Source organism: Marmota flaviventris, chromosome 5, assembly GCF_047511675.1.
Source record: "Marmota flaviventris isolate mMarFla1 chromosome 5, mMarFla1.hap1, whole genome shotgun sequence".
Lineage (NCBI taxonomy): Eukaryota > Metazoa > Chordata > Mammalia > Rodentia > Sciuridae > Marmota > Marmota flaviventris.
The window spans coordinates 38,748,642-38,764,257 of record NC_092502.1 but is presented as its reverse complement, the minus strand read 5'-3'; the positions used below and the strand labels follow the sequence as shown (position 1 = coordinate 38,764,257).

At 41.6% G+C, this 15,616-nt stretch overlaps 2 protein-coding genes across 5 annotated transcripts in view; one reads left to right on the top strand and one right to left on the bottom strand.

Annotated features, from left to right (window-relative positions):
- The first annotated feature begins 407 nt into the window (after positions 1-407).
- Positions 408-14,969, top strand: Kiaa1191 (KIAA1191 ortholog). 4 transcript variants are annotated; one of them, XM_027941014.2, is made up of 9 exons: positions 408-601; positions 1,541-1,648; positions 1,883-1,968; positions 5,034-5,212; positions 8,647-8,773; positions 10,744-10,868; positions 14,103-14,209; positions 14,404-14,546; positions 14,657-14,969. In XM_027941014.2, exons 3-9 carry the CDS (start codon positions 1,941-1,943, stop codon positions 14,863-14,865), a joined length of 918 nt encoding a protein of 305 aa, XP_027796815.2. In that variant the 5' UTR covers positions 408-601; positions 1,541-1,648; positions 1,883-1,940; the 3' UTR covers positions 14,866-14,969. The 4 variants fall into 4 exon arrangements, with proteins under 4 accessions (XP_027796815.2, XP_027796816.2, XP_027796817.2 ...); XM_027941015.2 differs by lacking the exon at positions 1,883-1,968; XM_027941016.2 differs by lacking the exons at positions 1,541-1,648; positions 1,883-1,968.
- Simc1 (SUMO interacting motifs containing 1) overlaps positions 14,203-15,616 on the bottom strand; it is a 96,506-nt gene continuing 95,092 nt past the window's right edge. The window contains exon 11 of the transcript XR_003583553.3: positions 14,203-14,465. The gene's annotated coding sequence lies outside the window, so the exon portion shown is untranslated. The remainder of the gene's footprint in view (positions 14,466-15,616) is intronic.

The window sequence follows — 15,616 nt, the reverse complement described above, 5'->3', positions numbered from 1 at the left end:
AATAATTGAGGTGACTTCTCATCTCTTCCAACCTCAGCTTCACCTCTGTATGGAAAACAAAGAAAACAAACAAAACAAAAAAAAACCCCAAAAACAAAACAGGATGAAAAGAGCTGGTACTTGGCAGCCCTTTCTGAGTCTTGTGGGCTTGGATTTGAGAGTGTTTTTACTATACTGTCTCCATTCTCCTTTAGCCTTTCTTGGACCCAGGCACTGAACAGGCGCTGAGAAGTGGTGGGTAAGCATGACTTCTCCTTGGAAGTGGGTGGATTTCACCTTAGGACCTGTGGCTCCTATCCTGCAGGGCTTCTAAGGACTTGGGGCCTCCGCATCCTGGACTACAACTCCCAGTATACCTTGAGCGCCCCGGGTCAAATCTCGCGTGAACTTCCGCGGGTTCAGAAGGCTTCAACATCAAGGCTGCCGGTTCAGACAGCCGCTTGTGCTCTTTAGTCGGTGGTGCGAGCAGTCGAATTTGCCGCCGCTCCCACGATGGCTTGGGTCTGGACTGCGCCACAGTCTCTTGAGAGAAGTGGGTCTTCAGATCCTCTTTAGTGCCGGAGTTGGGGACGCAGGCAGCTTGGACACAGCGGGATAACAGGTGACCAAATAGCGGGCCTCGGGGCTCCTTGGAGGTGTCTTCTAGCCCTCGGGAGGGGCGCGCTTCCGGCCTCACCATGCTTCCCAGCTTACCCGGCTCTGGACTCTGCGGGACCGCCCCTGTTTCTGCCTTCTAGTCGTCCACGGCCTCTCTAATGGGGCTTCTCTGGCAGAGCCTGTGGAGTCCCGACACTGAGCTTCTCTCCTGGCTGACCCACCCAGTCCCGGATCCCCTCCCGCCTCGCTTCGCCCGACGGCTCGCCAACATCTCCCAGTCCCCTGCCTTGCCCTACCCTCAGCGTCAGGTTCTGCCCTAATCTCTTTAATCTTAACCTCGTTTGGTGGGAAAGGCGGTTGGCCAGACTAGGCCTTTCAAATCCTGGTGGCTTTGTCTTGTATCTCGTCAAGGAGAGGTGTGAAGGGCGATAGCAGTGGGACAGGGGAGCGGAGAAAGGGGAAGGGAGTGTTTCTGGGTCGGGAATGCTCTGTCGACCGGGAAGATGGTTGAACTTTGGGTTTTGTGGTGCTCTTTAGTGAAGAACTAACTGGTTTGCTCTCTCAACTCTATCCGGTTTCAGGGACACAGTAGCAAGTGGAAAAGCAAATAACTTGACTTTTTCAGGCCCTTGTCTTAATTCCCCTGTAAAATGGGGTTGAAACTGGCTGCCTTGCAGAGGGGTCACTTGTCTATCAGCTTGGACAAAAATTTGATAAGTAATAACTGCTTTGCATGGTGGCTGCAAGGTTTAAAAGCAAAATTTGTATAAAACGCTATAAGTATTAGTTGGTGTTAGTAATAAAGAGTGAATTTACCTACTATGGTACCTAGCCCCTTACTGTGAGTCAGAATGAAAATGAATAGAATTACTCTTGCAAGGCCCTAATGAGCAATAAGTGAATGTATGGAAAAGTATCAATGCTGGCTGTTTGTTGTTATTAGAATCTCTGGATGGACTCTTCCTGGGAAGCTTTGCTAATTTGCAGCACCTGGACAATGTTCCTCATTAATACCTGTCTGTCAGCATAGTGGTGACATCATTTCACTGTGGTAGGTGTCTTTTTCACCTATTGTCTTAGTTTTGTCATCTCACAGATGTTAAGATCACCCTTTGATATTATTCTTTTTCTCTTCCCATTGGCATGTTTGTCACCTATTGACTTCTGTATGTGTGTTTCAACCAAGTTAGCAGCCGTAAGTCTCTGTGTACCTATCAGAAGAACAGCATTTGGAAGGGTTCTTTGGTGTTCAATATGAGAAAATGCCCTTTGTTATTTTTATTAGGTGACAGGGACTCAGCTCCGAATTATAAATTGAAAAAAACCTGGATCCCAGTCTATCAATGGCTTCAAGACAACCAGAAGTACCTGGTAAACATAATTCTTTTTGGTTGTGTTTTGCCCTTAATGTTTTCAGCTAGACAGTTTAATCTAAACCATGTATTAATGGTTACTTTCTGCCATCAGTCAATCATTTAGACTTAATAGATTGATGTAATTTAGATATTACCTTATTGACCATGGTATGTTCCCCAAACCAAACTTAATGTATGTCAGATATGTTACTTTGTATGAAATCAGTTGTGTAGTTTTTGTATTATAGAATGTACCAAAGTGATTAAATTTTTTGGGATGAGGGTTGGGGACAGAATGGAGAACTGGGCAAAAAGGCACTACTAGCCTGGTTTAATGGTGAGTTGAGCTTATTTGTGAAAATGTTTGCAGAGCACTTTTTTTTTTTTTTTTTTTGTTCTAGGGATTGAACCCAGGAACACTTAACCACTGAGCCATATCCCCAGCTGTTTTTAAAATTTTGAGACAGGGTCTCATTAAGTTGCTGAGGCTGGCTTGAACTTTTGATCCTCCTGCCTTAGCCTTCCTAGTCACTAGGATTACAGATGTGCACCACCATTCCCAGCTTGCAGCACCTTTTAATGTGTTCTGTATCTGAGTAAGGCAGTGATTTCTGGGTTATTGAAGTGACTGATTCCTTCTTGACTGCTGTATTAGAAGAGAAGGTGATTTTTAATTAAATCTGAATTACTCAATTTCTCATTCTCAGTAAAGTATATAAATGGTGATGTCTATCTTTCAGGATTGTTAAGAAGACTAAATATCATATTTGAAAATATGAATTAAAAGTTGGTGCTGTCCTTGAGCCTCCTGCTCTTGCTCAGTCCACTCTGCTCTATCTTGCGGGGTGCTCCTTCCACATTTACCTTCAATAAATCTGTACTTTGCCTGTTAAAAGGAAAGAAAAGTTGGTGCTAAATATACATTTACTGTCCAGAAAAATTTCTTGTCTCTTTTTAGGGGAATATATTTCCTAGAAGTTTTATCTGACTTCATCATTATTTTTATAAAGGTTACTGGGTAGTCTTACAGATTTTTTGAAATTGCTCCCAAATCAGTTGAATTAATAAAAGTTTCCCATATGTCCCCTAATCTAGATCTGTCTTTAGTCTCTTAGCATCATCTGCTTGTATGTTAGTCTTTCATTGTTGCTGCAGTTATCATCAACTCCCTGTCAGCATCCGGAGCTATACTGTTGCACTAATTAGGCTAATGTTTTTTAGTGTGGGGAGCGTGGCATGTTGGGTCTGGAGTGTGAGCCCTGGTTTAGATCTCTTTCACACTTGTAGTTGGGTGATGTTGGGCAAGCCTAAGCTCTGTGCCTCAGTTTCCTGAGCTGGAAAATGGGAAGAATATTTGCTTAATGAGGGTTAGATAAGATGAGGGATGTGAATGCCTAATAATTATTTGCTTGTGTGTTTGAGGCAATGTAAATGCCATAAAATTCACCCACTTAAAATGAACAGTTTAATGGTTTTTAGTATACTCACAAGATTGTATGATGATCAGCATTATTCTAATGTAGAACGTTTTCATTACCCCCAAAAGAAACCTTACACCCATTAGTGTCATACCTCATTGCCTCTTCTCCCCAGCCCCTGGCAATCAATAATCTTCTTGGATTTATTAAGTCCTGTGGAATTATTATTTCAGTACTGGGGATTGAATGTGGGGATGCTGTACCACTGAACTACATTCCCACCCCTTTTTATTTTTTATTTTGAGATAGGGTCTCACCAAGTTGCTGTGGCTGTTCTTGAGCTTGAGATTCTGTTGCCTTAGTTTCCCAAGTTGCTGGGATTATAGGCATGTGCCACAATGCCTGGCTTTAGTAATTATTATTGTTAGTAATAAAATGGTAGCTGCTTGATCTCTTTGCTGTTTAAATTAAGCCACTTTTGGTGGTTTAGAACTTATACCCAGGCAGGTTGATGTCTTGGAGTGTGTGGTTATGTAATTTTAGCCACAGGAAAATGTCACCTTGAAGGCAGGTTCTGGACATTAGTTCTGATATGAAAGGATTAGCAAACCAAATGAAATGAACCTTGCTCCCTGGTCTGGCACAGCTGAGAGTGCCCTTGGAGTGGGTCGCCTGTGTCATAGTACATTCAGCAGTCAGTTCCAGGGAACAGGAATGGCAGGATCAGCTGGCAGTGTTTTGGAAGAGTGATTGTCAGCAGTTTCTGTGATGCTGCTGTTTAAATCATACAGAAAGTTTGAAACTAGAAATGATGCCAAACAACATACTGTTTGAGTATTTCTTGCAGTGCTATTTTTTTTTTTTTTTGTAAGATAGAGAAGACAGAGAGTTTACAGTCAGACCTTTGTCAGGCCCAGCTAGCCATTTCCTGTATGAACTTGGATGAATAACTTCATCTCTAGGACATAGTTACCTCATCTATAAAATAAGAACAAGAACTTCATATCCTAGGTCTTTTGTGTCCTCAGTCTTGCGTGAGTTGAGAGCCTTTAGCATTGCAGTGAGGGTGGCCTCTGTGCATAAAGAAAGCAAACTTTGAAGTCAGATAGTTTAATTCAGTTTTAATTCTAAACTGTGCTTTGAAGTTGTGACTTTGCCACAGTAAATTTAAATTGTTTTTCAGGTTCCTTATGATATAAAAATGGATTAGGGTTACAGAGTGTATTAAGTGGAGAATCCAAAGTGTCAGGAATGAAGGAAGATATTAGTTCTGTTACCTTTCCTTAAATGTATTATTATTCCAGAACAAGGTATTCTTGTTCTGTCCCAAAATAAGAGTGTTTCATAAGCTGTGTATGGTGACACATGCTATTTGGGAGATTAAGGCAGGAGGATCAGAGATTTGAGGCCAGCCTGGGCAACTTACTGAGATTCTTGCAATAAAAAAACAAAAAACAAAAAACAAACGCCTGGAATGTACTTAGTGGTAGAGTATTTGCCTACCATAGGTGAGGCTCTGTGTTTAACACCCAGTATATCCCCCACACCCCCATAAAAAAAGAGAAAAATGAAAAGTTTCAGAGCTTTCCTTCCTATAGATTAATTTAAAGCTGCTAGTATGCTCAGCTGTTAAACCCATCTTGACTGGTATCTCTGTTCTTAGCTCTTGGGCCTAGTGGGCCCCTAGGCAAGATGTCCCTGCCCATCGGGATGTGCCGTAGGGCATTCAGCTATGATGATGCCCTTGAGGACCCTGCACCCATGACTCCTCCTCCATCGGACATGGGCAGCATCCCCTGGAAGCCAGTGATTCCAGAGCGCAAGTATCAGCACCTTGCCAAGGTACCTGACCCTGCTGACTGCTTCTGGCAAACCTAAACTCTTTGTTTTTCTCCCTCTATTCCAGAAGCCTTCCAGTGACTTCCTGTACCCATAGAATTGGGCAGCCATTATTCCTTGTGTGTTTTCTATGCCTTAGTTGGAGTTGATGTATCTTTTTATTTTTTAATTTAAAAGTAGAATGTTGTGTCATCTACCTGAGACTCTTCTGTAACCCCCTTCCCCCATTAAAAATCCAGACTCACAAATGCCTCTTCCCGACTTACCTACCCAGTGACCCAATCATGCATGTTATCTGAGATTTCTTGCACTTAATTGGGTGTTTTATGCTTCTGAGTCTTTGCTTCACATGTTTCTGTAGCTTAGATGTTTAGCATCTCCATCCTGTTCTCATATCCTTCACACTCCATTTGCCTAACAAATAGTATCCTTTAGGTCTTTGCATAAACATCTCTTTTATAATATTTTTCTGATATCTCCTTCCTCCTGATAAGACTGTTACCTTTCCCTTTGAACTCTGCAGTGTACCATGATCCCTATCATAATCTCTATATTGTTTTGTCACCCTCCATTAGCTTTTTGAGGCCAGGGTACATATCTGAGTTTGTATGGGTTGAGTGCATCTTATTCCAAATGCTTGGGAACAGAAGTGTTTCAGATTTCACATTTTTTGGATTTTGGAATATATGCGTACATGCAATGAAATAAATACTTTGGAGATGGGACCCAAATCTAAACACACAATTTATGTTTCATATATACCTGTCCATATAGGCTGAAGGTAATTTTATTTATATATATATTATAATAGAAACAAAGTTTCATGGTGTGGAATTTTCCAGTTGTGGCATCATGTCAGTGCTCTAAAGATTTCAGATTTTGGAGCATTTGGGAATTCATATTTTTGGATTAAGGAGACACAACTTTTATTCCATCTTCAGTATTTAGCAACAGGCTTGGTGTAAAGTAGATTCCCCCAAATTATGCATACTGTAATTGGAGGAAAATTGGCTTTCTTAAACATACGCTGTATTTTTCTTTGTGCTCTTCCTCCTGCCTCAGGTGCCTTTTCTATTGCTGTGAGAGCTGCCTTCTTCCTAAGGCAGCTTGTTCTGCTGTCACAGCCCTTCTGTGCAGTTGGGTCTCATAGGTTTTTGTGTGCTTGTTGCAGTTGTGCTTCTGAAGCCTATGCTTCCTGGCTTCTCATCTCTGATTCGCCAACACCAAAAATATAGGAAAGATTATACTGTTTCTTGAAAAAAACTAGGCCTGCCAGATTCTCAGATAAGGTCATATAGCTACAGCTAGTTTCATCAAATTGTGAGCCATCTGATCGCCTGGGCCTGATAGGAAATATACAGCTTATACAGACCTGTGCACACAACTTTACCCCAAACCACAGTTTTCCATCTAAGAGATGGAAATACTTTGTCATAGAGGAAATATGGGGATTAAATAAAAAAGGATTTAGAGGCTTGGCAATGGTAGCTATGTGTCTACTGGCTTCCAGCCTTTCACTTGGTTCAGCCATATTTGATGCTTTCTTTCTAATAAGCTGTGTTTGTTTTTCTTCTTCCATTTCATAATGGGGAGCTCCTTTCTAAGAAAACCTCTCTATACCTTAGGGGAAAACTACTTGTATCAATTATCTAGTGGAATTTGACTGAATTGGTTGTTTAGGAGGGAATGTTCTATGTAAAAAGTAGTGGAGGTACTAGGAGAAGGGGATCCTGGCAGCCTGCGGATGATGCCGAAATAGTAGACTCCAGGGACTAGGGTAGAAGATAAGCAGGGTTGGGAGTGCCTTTGAGAGCAGCACACCATTTTCATTAGTAAAGGCTGCCGATTACTTCACAAGACACAGAATGGGCTTCTAGTGTTCAGTTGTGCCACAGCTGGGACAGCTGGTGATTTGGAACAACTGCTCATTACATGCATTCTTTATCTGCCCAATTATCTACATATTAGGAGTCATCCATCTTCCAAATAAGAAAACAGGTTCAAGTTTTACTCTAATAAGATCATAGCTAATAAGTATAAATCCTGTTTTGTAATAGTGATACAGTATTTGAGTACTCTCTTCTGCAGCCCTCCTGTTGAGCCATCTCTTTTTTTCAGTTCCTTTGGAGAAGCAGAGAACAAAGAATAAACCTAGTTCTCTTCTCCTTACTAGGACTCGGCATGGGGTCACATGTTTAGATTATAAAAGGTGGATGCTCTTACACATTAGAGTAGGAGCTACATAGGGTTTTTATTTTTTTTAAATTTTTTTAGTTGTCAATGGACTTTATTTTGTTTATTTCTATGTGGTGCTGAGAATTGAACCCAGTGCCTCACACATTCAAGGCAAGCGCTCTACCACTGAGCCACAACCCCAGCCCTTGTTAGTTTTTTTTTTCCCCAAATATTTTTTAGTTGTAGATGGACACAATACCTTTTTGATTATTTTTTATGTGTTGCTGAGGATTAAACCCAGTGCCTTACATGTACTAGGTAAGTGCTCTACTACTGAGCCACAACCCAGCCCAAGTTTTGTTTTTTGATACTGGGCGGTGCTTTACCACTGAGCTACATCCCCTGTCCCTTTATTTTTTATTTTGAGACAAAGTCTTAATAAGTTGCTTAGAGCCTCGCTAAGTTGCTGAGGCTGGTCTTGAACTTGTAATCTTTCTGTCTCAGTCTCCCTAGTTGCTGGGATTACAGGTGTGCACCTCTGTGTCTGGCCTGATTTTTATTAGTTTTTAAAGACCATTATTTGAACCTTTAGAATACTGGTCCTCAAACAAATCTTGGCATCACATGGAAATTTGTTAGAAATATAAGTTATTTATTTGTTTATTTTGGTGATGCTAGAGATTGAACCCAGGGCCTCACACATGCTAAGCAAAAGCTTTACCATCGAGCTACACCCTGAACCCTACACATAAGTTCTGGAGTCCTGCCCTAGACTTACTGAATCAGAAACCCTTGGGTGGGTTCAGCAGTGTGTTTAAAGAATCTCTGCAGGTGGTTCTGATGTTCCACAAAGCTTTCGAGCTACTTAGCAAATGCTGTGATTAATCTAACCTAGTGCTTGGTATTTGGTACTTGCTCAGTACTTTGTAACAGTACAGATTTTCTTTTTCTTTTTTTTTTTTTGTACTGGGGATCAAACCCAGTCCTTGCACATGATGTACATGCTAGGCAAGCATGCTACCCCCGAGCTTTATCCCCAGACCCTTTTTCTTCTGCTTTCTTATTGGCATAGTACTACAGTATATTGGACAGACATAGGCAGGAAAGGTAGTAGACCTCAGAACTTCAAATTCTGGTTTTCCTTTTAGGAATTTCTTCACTTATCAGATTTAAGATACTTAAGTAACTTCTTCCTAAAGGAGTAAGTTTAGGTGTGTGACTCCCCTGCCCTGCTTAAGTGCGTCCTTACCTCTCTTGAACAGGAGGAGGAAGGAGAGGCCAGTGTATCCCCCCCTGCCATGACCCTGTCAACGGTCACTGACAGTACGGACAAGGTCCCGGTGGTGAAGGCCAAAGCTACCCATGTCATCATGAATTCTCTGATCACAAGTAAGCACCCTTTATTCTCAAGAGTAGAGTGAAGCAGGGATGGGGAAGAGTGTCAGCCTCTTACAAAGCAGCTGCAGATGATTTTGCAGACAGGCCTGTCTCAGCATGTCCAAATATATTTTGGCTGCTGAATCCCACAGTGTTGAAGCTTCATTTTGTTGGAAGATTTGACAAACATTAAACATCTCAGTTGATTTAGGTACATTTCTGTTGTTTTGTTGATATATTCTCATTTCTCATGTTGGTCAGTGTGATCTTGGGCAAGTTACTTAACTATAGAGACTGTTTTGTAAAATGGTGAATCTAGCTGGCAGGTTGAAGTGAGGATTAAATGGTTCAGTGCTTTGGGGCCGCTGCTGTTACTGTCCTAAGCTCTGCTGGAGAAGCAGTATAAGGAAGCATTTTTCTATTTTCTTTTTAATTGAACAGCTCAAAGTTGATTTCCCAGGAAGAGAAGGACCAGGTGTGGTACCTCAAGGATATTTAGTCTTTAAGAATGTGTGATTGGTGGTCCTAGTGAGACCTGCCATAGGAAGCTTGCATTTTTAAAAATATCTTACAAGTTAACTAAAGTTTGTTCAGGAGGGCTGTTCTAGTTGCTCTGGAAAGTTAATTATTAGATACACAGCTCTGCTTGTCAACAGTAATGCCTCTATCAGTGGTAAGGTACATAGAGGTTCTTGCTTGGGTGGCTCATTTTTGAAGCCCTTGTTTCTTCAGGAGTTTGTCTTGATTATTTTCTGGAGAGTTCACCCACGAACCCAAAGTTCAAACTCTCACTTCGGTTTTCTTCTCTTCACTCATAAATGTATCACTTGAATCAGCAACTGCTGCTTGCATTTTGCAAGCTTCAGGCTATATATATTGTAGAGGTGTTAGAAAGCTTAGCTATTGTTTTTTTAGTATAGAGCAACTTCTTTATTAAAAAAATGCAGTTTACCAACACATGCAGACTATTGACACTTTAGTATACTAATGTCACTTGTATTTATTTGGCATATTTACCAAAAAATGGATATTTTATGTAAGTGCAGATATAGTAGACATACCATTCTTTTTTTCCCCCCCCCTCCAATAATACTGCCAGGTACTTTTGATGTTGCCATAGACTTTTTTTTTCCCTTCTATTTGTGATGGAAGTACTTCTTTAGGAGAGGAATGACTAAGTCAGAAAGTGCATCTAGACTCTTTGATTCACAGTTGCCAAATTCTTATATGTAGGAGTTTATTAGGTAACTTGTGTACGGATTAAGCAAAAATTCAGCCATCTTTCATTCCAAAGTGGAATAGACTTTTTTTTTTCCAAATATTTTTTTAGTTGTCATTGGACCTTTATTTTATTTATCTATATGTGGTGCTGAGAATCGAACCCAGTACTCACACATGCTAGGCAAGTGCTCTACCACTGAGCCACAACCCCAACCCATGACTGACTTGTGAAATCATAGGTCAGACTGAAAGAATGTTGAGGGCTCCCTGCACAAGGCATGGTAAACAGGCCATCTTACACAGAAGAAACTTGTGATTTGGTAGATCTGCTAGTTCAAGGCAGGTTGTCTGTGGTTTGAATCAGGCTGTTCCTCGATGCCAGTGGCCTTGAATATGACCTTTTTCTTTTGGCAAAGGTCTTTGTATGGTTGAAGAGGGGGTGAGTTTCTCTTAGAAAACTTTGTGTTTGGAGAATTTTTTTTACTGTGTCTGGATGTCAGCTGCCATCTCCAAGCAGAATTTCTAAACACAAAGAGGTTGTTATGTGTACAAGTAAGAGCAAGGTAAGTTCTTTAGCTGTCCTTTTACGAATAATCTCTTCTTTAGCTTGGTGTGAGGGAAGGGAACTTTTGTGGGAGGTTCAGAATTCCCACTTGCAATGCCTACCTGGGGAATCCTCCTCCTTGGGTGGTCAGTGTTGTCTCTTGTTGGTTTGTGATGGGTTGTGTAATGGGCTTGATGGTCTGCTTCTCTTTTCTCAGAACAGACACAGGAGAGCATTCAGCGTTTTGAACAACAGGCAGGACTGAGAGATGCTGGCTACACACCCCACAAGGGCCTTACCACCGAGGAAACCAAGTACCTCCGAGTAGCAGAAGCACTCCACGTAAGCTTGTTTCTTTGGAACTTTCAAAAAACAAAGCCTTTATCTTTCATGGCTTGACATATGACCGTGTTTAGAAGGTACTAGCTCAGCTAGCTGGTGGCTGTGGAAAGTGGTGGAAAGAGAACTGGGTAAAGGAATTTAGAACTGGTAAGTCCCATCTATGGTGGCACTCCTGGATGAAGGCTCTGGAGTGTTTGGCCTTGTGGCTTCTGTTTACTCATCTATAAATTGAGGGTTCTCTGTTTTGTTTATTTCTGGCTAGAAGGATCAAATGAGTGTCATCTCACATACTTGATACGTGGGTACTCTGAACTGAAAACCAAATGTGGATTATTTTTCTGCCAGGGATTGACTGAGGGAGGGGGAATTGGGCAGTCTCAATAGACTTAAGTTTAGCTGGAAAACAGCATCATGCTCTGTATTTATTTATTTATTTTGGTACCAGGTATTGAACCCAGGGGCATTTAACCACTTAGCCACATCGCCAGCCCTTTTAAAATTTTATTTAGAGACAGGGTCTTGCTAAGTTGCTTAGTGCCTTGCCTAATTGCTGAGGCTGGCTTTGAATATATTAATATATATATTTAAAAATTTTTTTTTAGTTGTAGTTGGACACAATTTTATTCTATTTAATTAATTTATTTTTATGTAGTGCTGAGGATGGAACCCAGCCCCTCACATTTGCTAGGCGAGTGTTCTACTGCTAAGCCACCACCCCAGCCTCATGAATATATTTATATTATTGGTACTAGGGATTGAACCCAGGAGTATTTAGCCACTGAGCCACATTCCCAGTCCTCTTTTTAAAATTTTGGGATGGGGTCTGGCTAAGTTGCTGAGGTTGGCCTCAAACTTGGCAATCCTTTTCTGCCTCAGCCTCCAAATTGATGGGATTACAGGAGTGTGTCACCATGCCCAGTTTAAACATTTTAAAGAATAAAAATGTTTCAACTGACTTTGAACACCACTTTATATGAATGGTGCTTTATGATTTAGGCCCTCATAAATTCACTTAATCTTCATATTAATGCCTTGAGGTACATACTGTTTTCTATATTTTTTAAATGGAGAGAATGGCGTCCAAGGGCATATATTTAGCCACATTATGAAATCAACGTCTCCCAATTCCCTATATCCTCCTCAACCCCTCCACAAAGTAGTCTGAGAATCTGCCACTCAAAGGGGCTTAGATTCTCCTCTGAAGGAAAAGGGCAGAGGTGACTCAAAGGACACAAATACAGCTAAGAAACTGGACTGTTTTCTGTAGGCAAGGATGGGTCATAGTCTGATCATGTTGCAAGTTTTATTTTAAAGAGTTCTGAGCTGGGCGCAGTGGTGCACACCTGTAATCTCAGTGACTCGGAGGCTGAGGCAGGAGGATTGCAAGTTGAAAGCCATCCTCAGTAATTTAGTGAGACCCTATCTTAAATAAAGGAGGGCAGGAGGCTGAGGCTGATGGATTGAAGGTTCAAGGCCAGCCTTAGCAACTTAAGCCATTAGCAACCTAGCAAGACTGGAAGTGAAAAATTAAAAAGGGCTGAGGATGTAGTTCAGAGGTAAAGCACCCCTGAGCTCAATTCCTAGTACCAAAAACAAACAAATAAAAATAAAAAATGGGATGGGTAAGTTGGGGATGTGGCTCAGTGTTTTAAGTGCCCCTGGGTTTACAATCCCCGGTACCCAAAAAAAAAAAAAAAAAAGGTTCTGAGTAGGAAATGATAAGGATTAGATAATAAGTATTCCCCAGAAGCTCACGTGTGAGACAATGGAAGTACATTCAGAGGTGAAATGATTGGGCTATAAGCTCTTTAACCTAATCAGTGAATTAATCCTGTGGTGGGGATTAACTGGGTGGTAGCTAAAGTTGGGTAGGGTGTGGCTGGAGGTTGGCATTGGGGGGCATGCCTTTGGGGTATATTTTGTATCTGGCAAGTGGAGCCTCTGCTTTCTGATCATCTTGTGAGCCACTTCCTTCTGCCACATTCTTCCATGATGTTCTCCTTTATCAAGCCCTGAGGAATGGAGCTGGCTATCTGGACTGAGACCTCTGAACTCATAAGTCCCCCAAATAGACTTTTCATCCTCTAATTGTTCTTGTCAGGTCTTTTGGTCACAGCAGCAAAAAAGCTGACTAAAACATGGCTTTTGGGCATAGGAGAGAACAAAAGGAGGGAAGGATCATGATGTACAGGATATGGAAGGGGGAATAATGTGCATCTGGTGGCCTGTGGGTAGGGATATGAGACTCTGTAGACTGGTTGCATTGTATGAGTATTACATGTGACTCTTTTGTAGCCTGTTTAAAAAGCAGTGATATGGAGGGATCAGTGTTGGGCTGGTGGCCAGTTTAAGCTTTTAGGCAAGAAAAGATACTTTCAGAGAGGTACACTGTCAGTTTTTAATACTTGAGTACCTTCATCTGAGCAATTCACTCATGTGATCGTAGAATTGGCTTTGTTTGGCCCATTTTCTGCATCCTGGCTGTAGGAATAGAACATGAGGATGGCTGAAATGTTAGATTTAACTAGCATCATCTTATAATTATTTGTTGATTTAAACAAATTGATTTGTTGAGAAAACTGAAGAGTGATCATTTGTTTAGAATGTACCTTGGATGGAGCAGTGGCATACTGTGCATAGAGGACAGGCACTATGGGAGCCTTGACTTAGAATTCTAGAAGTGTGAAGTAGATTTATCCCCACCCACTACTACTCACTAGACTTCTAGTCTGCTGGAGATACATTTACAGTGCTGAGGGGACCTAGAGTAGCTGTTGATGGGAGAGGAAGGAGAATGGGGTAGGATCCTCAGAGGAAGCATTTAGTTAAAGAACAGCAAACCTGATGCTTGTTTTTGAGAGTCAGAATGCTTAGGGGCTGTATGTGGTAGGAGATGTAGAGAGAGAAGAGCTCAAGGTGCTGTTTATAAGTCCAAGAATACAGCTGGATGTTGGCTCTCCCACTTACTGGTTGTGTGCATGTGGGAAAATTATTTTCCTGAAAGTAAAAGCTTTTAGTTCAGGGATGTTTGAGATCTGTTATAGAATGAGTGCATGGAAAGATGGAATTTCATTCAGTATGGCAAAAACAAAATCATTCTGCCTATGCCATAAGTGTTTTTCTTGTGCCTTAAGTTAATATAAAACAAATGGTTTATGCCCAGACAACTATTTTATGGCTATTTTGGTTTGTACTCAATTTTGACAAAACCTTTCTTCTTACCCATCTGGACAGAAACTAAAGCTGCAGAGTGGAGAGATAACAAAGGAAGAGAAGCAGCCTGCGTCAGCCCAGTCTACCCCAAGCAGCAGCCCTCACTCTTCCCCCAAGCAGAGGCCCAGGTGAGCCCTTCCTGCGACCCTTCTAGGCCTCAGCAGGCTTCCGCTTGGGGAAAGCTGGTGCTCAAAGCTGGATTTAAGTCTGTGGTTTCACAGTGAGAAGTGCTCGCTCACAATTCCCTGGTCTTTTGGTGGGAGATGACTTTTGAAGGTGCAGGAAAAGGATGTATTAGGATGCTTTGTTTTTGCTCTTCCAGAGGCTGGTTTTCTTCTGGTTCCTCTGTAGCCTTACCTGGTCCAAGTCCTAGCACCATGGATCCTGGAAGTGGAGATAAGGATAGAAACTCATCAGATAAATGGAGTCTTTTTGGTCCAAGACCCCTTCAGAAGTCTGATTCTGGTAGGCAGCTCTGTCAAAAAAGAAAGCAATATGGCAGGCATATTGATGTACTATATTCGGGGCATGGACTATGGTTCTGCAATCATTTATTCTTTGGTTTACTTTTGTAGGAGGTTTTACCATCCAGGCCTACAAAGGCGCCCAGAAGCCCTCTCCCATGGAGCTGATCCGTGCCCAGGCCACCCGAATGGCTGAAGATCCAGCAACCTTCAAGCCACCCAAGATGGATGTCCCAGTGATAGAAGGGAAGAAACCACTGCCGCGGACCCATAATCTCAAACCGCGTGACTTGAATGTGCTCACACCCACTGGCTTCTAGAGTGTGTCTATTCCAGGGACTTGGGCTAGAGGGTTTCTTGTCCTTTATTCCCCTTTTACCTTAGCTCTGACATAGGAATGGTATATTAAAACAAACAAAACTGAGGCTAGAGGTGGAGACATAATTAATTCTGAGAAACATCAGTGCAAAGCTTGTCCTTGTGTGGAAGAAACCATTTTGTAGTGTTTTAGAGTCAAACTAAAAAAAATCTCAGCAGTGATTTTGCGGGGAGGACTTCATTACCCTTTCTTATCATTTACCCCAGACCAGGACTTTGATCATTGCTTACTAGGTAAATGTTTATGCTATTCCAAAACCTAGGCTTCTTTTTACCACCATCAGCATAAACACACCATGGTGTAGAGGTGTCCGCTGACAAGTTTGGCCTTTTTGACTCTGCTGATGTCAGGTAGGGGGACCTAAGACCTGTTTAAGGTCTGGGTACAGTTAACAGCCACACTTCGCAGGGACCCCTATTTTCTAGGCTAAAACTGATCTCCTTGCTTTTTGGTCAGTCTAATGGATTGCTTTGTCCTGTAATCAGTTCTTCATGCTTCTTGGTACCTCTTGAGCTGCTGCTGTTGGAAGGATGCTTCTCATTTACATGTCACAGAAAAACACTAGTCTTGCATATCCTTTCTTGCACTTTAAAGATTACAGTAAGATTAGTTTAACTCCAATTTGGTTTAAACTTCCTAAAATAAAAAAATTAAGTCTATTGATTTGAGATATATTTTGTGGTGCTGGGGAT